The sequence below is a fragment of the Hermetia illucens genome, chromosome 7 (assembly GCF_905115235.1).
Source record: "Hermetia illucens chromosome 7, iHerIll2.2.curated.20191125, whole genome shotgun sequence".
Classification (NCBI taxonomy): Eukaryota; Metazoa; Arthropoda; class Insecta; order Diptera; family Stratiomyidae; genus Hermetia; species Hermetia illucens.
The window spans coordinates 15,143,875-15,152,499 of record NC_051855.1 but is presented as its reverse complement, the minus strand read 5'-3'; the positions used below and the strand labels follow the sequence as shown (position 1 = coordinate 15,152,499).

The window sequence follows — 8,625 nt, the reverse complement described above, 5'->3', positions numbered from 1 at the left end:
ATGTTGTTTAATGACTACGAGAGGCTGATATCTCTTTAAGCTTGTCCACTGAAGGAAAATCCTTGTTGAGATGTTCTCCTGATAGATGCGAAGTGTTCCGGTATCAAATTTACGCATTGCTATCCGTATAATTAACGGATCCCACTCCATTGTCGGATATCCCAGATTGCGGAGGCCAACCAGTCACTAGATAGTATTGATTTCGATGTACAGTGACCGCTAAGTAGTTGTATGATTGTCGCACCATTATGAGTGTCTTGTCAAAGACCGCTGGAATGGGAAATATCCTGAACAGGGTCAGGGTCATCTAACTCGGCATTAGGTCGACTTGCCTGTGGTGCGTACGCGGTGAAGAAGTGAATAGTGCGATCAGCTGATATAATGGTGAGCTTCATCAGCCGATCATCAAATCGTTCGACTTCTTTAACGGCATCACGGAAACCCTCTGAGATGGCGATGCCAACACCATATTGAGTGTGTGGACTACCAAAATTTGTGCTCTATGTCGCAACTTTTGGCACGAGATCATCGGGTTTCTTGCAGAGCGCAGATATCAATGCGCCTTTTCCAAGGGGCTCTTGCGAGTTCCTTGGTCTTTCCAATTAGCCTACAGACACGTACTTATTTTGTTCGGACTAACGTACTTACGCCCTGACGCCGTTTATGCATCAAAAATCCTTACCCATTTTTTGACAGGACCGGCGCCCATCCTGCCGCGTCGACTGAGGTGCACCCCCTAGCATTTTTCCGAGGCTTGTTAATCGATTCGATCATCTTGTTTCTAACGACAATAGATGCATTTTCTTGGCCAGGAGGAGAAACGTTCGTGTTTCAGCAATGTTGCTTTTCTACCCTTTCAATATTAATTTCCCTCGTGAAATGCTAAGGAGGATCATAATATATTGTTTCGTGCCTTGGAGCACAAATAACTCAATAAAACCTGGTTTTTCCGAAGGGAAATTTTCGGAAAAAATAGATCGTCATCATCTGACCGAATGCAGTTTCTTTAGAGTCAGTACCCTTAGGTTATCCTCCCTTTTCGCATGTTTCTCCTAGATGATGTGTCGGGCTACCAATGATATCAGGGTTGGTTTCCCTTATGTGTTCGTTGAACCTCGTTGTTATTAATCTTCTAACTTGCCCTATATATGATTTTATCTAATAAATTCCGCTTTTCCCGCTGTCATCGTTGGGGGGAGGGGGGGGTCCTTAACGCTTTGATTGATATCCCGGTTTTGCGCCGAGGTCCACCAATTCGATGTCCCTAAAAGCTGCCCGGCGTCCGCTCCATCTCAGGCAGGGTTTGCCTCGTCTTCTTTTTCTACCATAGATATTGCCCTTACAGACTTTTCGGGCTGGATCATCCTCATCCATACAAATTAAGTGACCCGAGTAGATGTTCTCACCATCATCATCAACGGCGCAACAACCACTTTCAGGTCTTGTAGCTTTTCTGGTCTTTCAAAGCCAATGTTATCATCATCATCAGCGGCGCAACGACCAGTATCCGGTCTAGGCGTCAAAAGCCAAAGTTACCTGAATTATAAAATTATATAAATTCGGCATACCCCAGCAAAACAATGGAAGTCACCGCCAAACATTGTGTATAACTAACCACCTCTGAAAAATGGTCCCAGTGTCAACTTATGACATCTCTTAAAATGGACTTGTCCCAAAATCTAAGCGAGAATCATAGAGATGGCGCTGATTAATAGGAAATGTGTTGCCATCTGTAGCAATAGAGAGTCATTAAAGTTAAATTATCTGATTGAGATACTTTTTACTAAACTACATTTCCAATTATTCGTGAATATTTGGAAATTGCTTGAAGGTCCGGATAGCTTCTCCTATTTGGGGGATGTTTGAATATAAAGGATTCTGTTAAGCCCATTTTATATTGTTTTCTAGCCACCTATTCCTCTACTACAGATACATGTATCTACCTGGTGGATCGTTGTGGATGGTATCTCTGGATAAAACGCTAAAATAGTGCGCATGTGCGGCGTGGCTCTCAGCGGCGTCCGCCTACATATGTGAATGCCGGTCTCACCTGGATGTAGGTTTCTGTCAGTTTCCACTGAAGTACTTGTAACTTTGTTTTCGTGTGAATTAGAATATCACCTTGCATCCTTGTAGCGTTCAGAGGCTATTTCACAGGTAACCTGATTTACCAGGACATAGTGCAAGCGGAGTCTTATAATATATAGTCAGCCGATAGTTGTGTATCTTGTAAGCGAAGAACTTATTAATTTTCCATTTTAGTTTATTTCTTAGTCGTCAGAGAAAACGTTCGTGTACAAATTGTGGAAAACCACGTCATCTCAAGCATAGTTGAGCCAAGCGGACTGACCGAAGTCCGAGGGTTTTCTCTAGTTATTCAAATTCAGTGAAAAGGATTTAAGGGAAAATGGTACTGAGACGAAACTACGGAGTCCTTTCTTATTCAAAATTTTACACAATTCTAATCGCAATATTGGCCTGCACACAACAAACCATCGCATCATGTATGGGTTGTGTTGAGCTCGATGAAATATCCTTTGATAAAATGATTGGACATTTTAAATATTCGCTAGTGAAATTCGACATAGCCTTTCCTTATGGGCCGAAACATGAAATCTACGGAGAGTTCGCTAAAAAGTATGGTCCAAAAATTGATGACTTACTCGTGAGTTTGGTCGGCGTTAAGGATTATGGTGAGAAGGAGAATCGTATCCTTGCGCAACGTTATGCTGTCGACGAAAAGGCTTATCCCGCAATTATTCTGTTCCTGGATAGTGATAATCAGAAGTATGTGAAATATCCTAGTGATTTAGAGATTACAGTGGATAATATCAAACGGTTTGTAACACAACATACGCATATATATATACCCTTGGAAGGATGTATAGAAGGATTCGACAAGCTTGCTCGGGATTTTGCACAGAAAACAATTGGAGAACAAAGTGAAATTCTTGATAAGGCTAAGGAGAAGTTGGAAGAGCTCGAGACTGAGGTAAGTAGGAACTTATTAAAGTTGGAAAAGTATTCTACGAAAAATTCGATTTTGGTTTTAAAAAACCAGCCATTGAAGCCCCCCCCTCGCCTTATTTTCATTAATGACGGAAATCACTTCTATTGTGCAATCTAGCAAAATTCTCAAAGATCGTTTTTGAAAAAAAAAACTGTGTCGGATCTCAACCAACAATTTCAACCAAATTCAAACAGACTGAAAAGCCCGCGCCATGTTGTTTTACGTCACCGGAAACTTCAGTAGTCCGGAAAATATAAAACTTTCAATATTAATTTCCCTCGTGAAATGCTAAGGAGGATCATAAAATATTGTTTCATGCCTGGAAGCACAAATACCTCAATAAAACCACGCAGAAAGCTTTTTTGGTTCTTTGGTTTTTCCTCCCACATTTTATAGTGGGAACAATAAAACGCAAATCGACTATATTCTCGTAAGACGCCAACATTTTACCACTTTGCTCATCCTCCACTTCCACAATCATTGCCGACATTTGGACCAGTTCCACCTGTCAGCGCAACTGAAGTCGAGGAGGCAATAAAACAAATGAAATCGGGGAAAGCAACAGGACCTGACGACATCGCATCTGAGCTCTGGAAAGCGAAGAGCTGGGACCCAACACTGTGGCTCAGTGAATTCTTTAACCGGGTTATTCAGGAAGGAAGAACACCATCTGACTGGCAAGAAAGTACCACTGTTCCAATATGGAAAAAGAAAGGTAGCCCAGCAGAATGTTCAAATTACCGTCCGATCCGGTTACTATCCCATACCATGAAGATTTTTGAACGCATTCTTGACAACCGTATTCGTGAAATCGTTGAAATAACCGTGAATCAAGCCGGATTTGTCAAGAACTGCGGAACTACTGACGCAATACACGCTGCGCGGTTACTCATGGAGAAACACCGTGAGAAGCATCGCCCTCTTTACATTGCCTTTCTGGATCTAGAGAAAGCGTTTGACCGTGTACCACACGAACTCATCTGGTATGCTTTACGACAACACTTCGTGCCAGAAGAACTCGTGCGCTGGGTTCAATTGCTCTACCACGATCCGAAAAGTAAAGTTCGAAGTATGGCGGGTGTATCAAAACCGCTTCGTGTCTCTGTCGGAGTTCATCAAGGAAGTGCCCTCTCACCACTCCTCTTTGTCCTTGTTATGGACACCAACGTCCAGCGCCCTAAACACTGCTTTATGCAGATGATGTTTTCCTAGCATCTGATAGCAAAAATGATCTCGAGCAACTTGTTCAAAAATGGAATGATCGCCTCATGCAACACGGTCTCAGATTGAATCTAAACAAAACTGAATTTTTGACGACCGATCCCCATGAAACAGGCACAATCACTGTCAGCGGCAGTGATCTGCCCAGAACTGAGCGATTTAAATACCTCGGATCAACGCTATCAACCAATGGAGAGCTGCGTTATGAAATTGCTTCACGCATTAACGCAACCTGGATGAAGTGGCGTTCCACAACTGGTGTCCTTTGTGATCGACGTATCAACGAACGTCTCAAATCTAAAATCTACCCCAATGTCGTCCGTCCAGTCGCTCTCTATGATTCTGAGTGTTGGCCGACCATAAAAGACAATGAACGGCGTCTTGCGGTAATGGAGACGAAGATGCTACGTTGGACTAGTGGCGTCACACGTTTAGATCACATCCGAAATGAGGATATCCGCGATCGTTATGGGGTTGCACCGATCGTGGAAAAGTTGCGAGAGAGGCGTCTTCGATGGTATGATCACGCAATTCGTGCAAACGAGAATTCACTTGCAAAGATTGGTCTGAACATCGAAGTCGATGGTAAACGACCAAAAGGCAGACCTAAACAACGGTGGCTTGATACGCTGGATGGGGATTTGAAAGCCTCGAGATTGCACCCAGATCAGGCATTCGATAGAGCCAAATGGCGAAGCCGATCACGACCTCGCTTGTGAACGGGACAAAGGCTGAAGAAAAAGAAGAAGAAAGCTTTTTTGGTTGTTCCGAAGGGAAATTTACGGAAGAAATAGATCGTCATCGTCCGATCGAATCCAGTTTCTTTGGAGTCAGTACTCTTAGGTTATCCTCCCTTTTTGCATGTTTCTCCTAGATGATGTGTCGAGCTACCAATGATATGAGGGTTGGTTTCCCTTATATGTTCGTTGAACTTCGTTGTTATTAATCTTCTAGCTTGCCCTATATATGATTTTTCACAATCGATGCAGGTTATCTAATAGATTCCGCTTTTCCCGCTGTCATACTTGGGGGGAAGGGGGTCCTTAACGCTTTGATTGGTCCACCAATTCGATATCTCCTAAAAGCTGCCCGACTTCCGGACCTACGCCCTCGCTCCATCTCAGGCAGGATTTGCCTCGTCTGCTTTTTCTACCATAGATATTGCCCTTACAGACTTTTCGGGCTGGATCATCCTCATCCATACGAATTAAGTGACCCGCCCACAGTAACCTATTGAGCCGAATTTTATCCACAACCAGATGGTCATGGTATCGATCATAGGTTTCGCCGTTATGTAGGCTGTGGATTCTTCTCTCGACGCGGTCAAAAATTCGCAATTTTTCTTGCTAAGAACTCAAGTCTCTGAGGAATACATGAGGACTGACAAGACCATTGTCTTGTACAGTACGAGCTTTGACCCTATGGTGAAACCTTTCGAGCGAAACAGTTTTTGTAAGCTGAAATAGATTCTGTTGGCTGCCAAAAACCCTGCGCGGATTTTATCGTCGTAGCTGTTATCGTTTGTGATTTTCAACCCTAGATAGGAGAAATTATCAACGGTCGTTATTCCTTTGCCGTTGTCAGGTTCATCGTTGTGTTATACGTCCAGTCCGAGGCTACTGTTTTGGCTTTGTAACTTCGGTTTTCCGTGTAGGGTTGTCAGCCCTACCCAACACCAAACCTAGAGGACCAGATGGTACAATTTATCCTGTTTTTCGGTGCAGGAGACTCGCCTTCATCCTTCTTCGCCTGCAGCTTTTCGTAAAGAAAGAGCTCCCAGCGGTCACCACGTGGACGTGGCGATAGGGTTTGGTAGTAGAGCTGTTGGTGTTGATTCAGCAAGCGTTTCCCAGGTTTTATACTCCTTCGTGGGTACCAATCCACGTTTCGCCGTGGGACCTATACTACCCTTTGACCTGAAGCACGAGCTTCCGGTATTCCGACTTGTTTTTCATATTATTTCTAAAGAATAGATAATAGAGGAAAATTGAGGACATTAACTGTATATTATCCCTTTTAATTAGGTATAAAAATCCTATGTTGAACACGGGAAGGTAAGCAGACAAATTTCCATGTTGGGCAGTCTGTACAAGCTCGAAATAAATTTGGAGAGGGATATAAACGGCAAAAGTTTTCGCACTGTACACAATTTATTTACTATTTCTCTTTTTATTTATTTATTTTTTTTAGATATTTATTTATTATATTTTATAAATTCATTTAACTATCCTGCGTGTAGCGCATATCTAATTTTTGTTTATATTTTTCCTTACAGACCAAACAACGTGCCCAAGTCTATGTCCGTTTTATGGAAAAAGTCATCGAAAAAGGTGGATCATATCAATTTATCCTGGATGAACGTAAACGTATTGAGAAACTACTCAAAGAAAAAATCAGTGACAATAAGAAAAAGGAATTGACACATAAATATAATATTTTACAATCATTCCGTATTGAGGAGGATAAGAAAGATGAATTATAATCAATCCACTTCCAAAACTTATAAAACAAATAGAAAAAAAAACTAAGAAGAAGAAGAAGAATTTCAAAAAATAGGTAGACAACAATAAGTGATACGTTCGAATATCATTTTTTAAGGGGCTAGTTGTAATATAATATAAAAGGGGAGAAAGAAATAATCAAATGACTGAAAATGTATAATTCCATTATTTTTATGTCAATATTTATCTAAGCTATTTCACCTTGGGGGCGTATTTATTTAAATATTTATCGTTGAAATGATGGCTTTCTTGATGAAAGAGAAGAGTCTTTATTTTATTGAAAATGATATAAATGGTATTTTTTTGGGATCCCGTTTGTTTTAATAGAGGGAAAAACATGAACATATGTATTTTATTATATTTATAATTATTTTTAAAAAAAAGTGGAATAAACGGCCTCATTTAATGGGTATTAATGAGTTTTACGGGCAAAGTAAAATACCACAGGCTATTTAAAAAAAACAAGCTGTTCCCAATCCAGTAGGGATTATATCCGAGATGGCGACTGGGGGATGCTATAGAAGCGCCGACTAAATTGACGATCACCAAACAACTGGAAATAATAAAAATTAAAGGAGAGAAGGTGACAAAGTTCAGGACATTCGCACTTGTTTTAAGTTTTGACGATTAAGTGACACCTGGGACCACTAGTGCAACTGAACAATCGTGATGAACCTGGCAGCTGTCATTTGTCTACAAGTTCGGCCGTGCACCACGATAGGAAGATCCCCTCCTAGACCTGGGTGAACACGTGAACCGAATAAGACGTGCGCAGAAAGACGATTTGCTCCTTGAGCTTAGACCTGGGGAGAGTAAGTCCCACAATCTGCATAAGAAGATCGAGTTGTAACTGGGCAAAGCAGCGGAAGTATAGGTGAGCCAGGATTCAATGATGGTCGAGATCTGCGAGGCCTTAAAAACCCAACTCGGACTAGATTTGATCCTTGAGTCCAATGTGATAAGGCTCCGTAATGCATATGGTAGTACTCAGACGGTCACAATAGCCTCGAAACAGCGAAAAAGTATATTGCTGTTGACAAAATCCGCGTCAGCTGGATCAGCTGTCGACTGCGAGAACAAATATCGCCAAATAGGTGTTTCAAATGCCTGGAATTTTGACACATCTCAAGAAACTGTTCAAATAAGTACGATAGATCTAAGTTGTGCCGTAGATGCTGAGAAGAAGGGTATATTGTCAAAGAATGCAATGGGAATCCCAGATGCCTGCTATGGAGAGAAACACAGGGAGGTAACATCGACCATATCACAGGCAGTTACGGACGAACAGCGTTTAAGAAAGCGATTTCAGTTTTTCTTAAATGAAGTTCCTACAGTTGAATTTAAATCATTGCCAGGCAACTCAGGGACTGCTCTCTCAAAATGTGCTTGAAAATGAAATTGACGTTACCATTATTTGCGAATACTACAAAGATTTCCACATTGGTGTCTTTGTGGATCAGAGAGAAGCGGCAAAGCGGCAATCTGAACTTGCGGAAACCGAGCAATTGAAAATACAAGCAATAGGCCAGAAGATGGATTCACACGAGCTAAGGTAGGCGTTGCGCCAAGCCTCACGCTGGATGAATTCGTACTGATAGTTGAAAAATTAGCTTCCGAAGCAAGCCGCCATAGCCCAATAATAATAGCTGGCGATTTTAACGCTTGGGCCAAAGACGAAACAAAGGTATATTGCTCGAAGTGTTTTCACATCTAAACGTCGTTCTGACAAATACTGGTGGCGTCAATACTTTTCGGAGACGGGATATAGGATCGGTGATAGACCTTACGTTTGTTAGCGCTACATTATCTAAGGATCTCCAATGGCAGGTGAGCGAGGAATATACGCACCGGACAGTGACCATCAGGCTATCATCTTCCAGATGGAGCATAGGA

The 8,625-nt window shown here is 41.8% G+C and overlaps 1 protein-coding gene across 2 annotated transcripts; it reads left to right on the top strand.

The window, feature by feature from the left end:
* Positions 1 to 1,994: 1,994 nt before the first annotated feature.
* Positions 1,995 to 7,144, top strand: LOC119660949 (protein windbeutel). Of its 2 annotated transcripts, none has more exons than XM_038069962.1 (3): positions 1,995 to 2,157; positions 2,240 to 2,992; positions 6,507 to 7,144. In XM_038069962.1, exons 2-3 carry the CDS (start codon positions 2,408 to 2,410, stop codon positions 6,711 to 6,713), a joined length of 792 nt encoding a protein of 263 aa, XP_037925890.1. In that variant the 5' UTR covers positions 1,995 to 2,157; positions 2,240 to 2,407; the 3' UTR covers positions 6,714 to 7,144. The 2 variants fall into 2 exon arrangements, with proteins under 2 accessions (XP_037925890.1, XP_037925889.1); XM_038069961.1 differs by having other exon boundaries at positions 1,996 to 2,157; positions 2,263 to 2,992.
* The last annotated feature ends 1,481 nt before the right edge of the window (positions 7,145 to 8,625 follow it).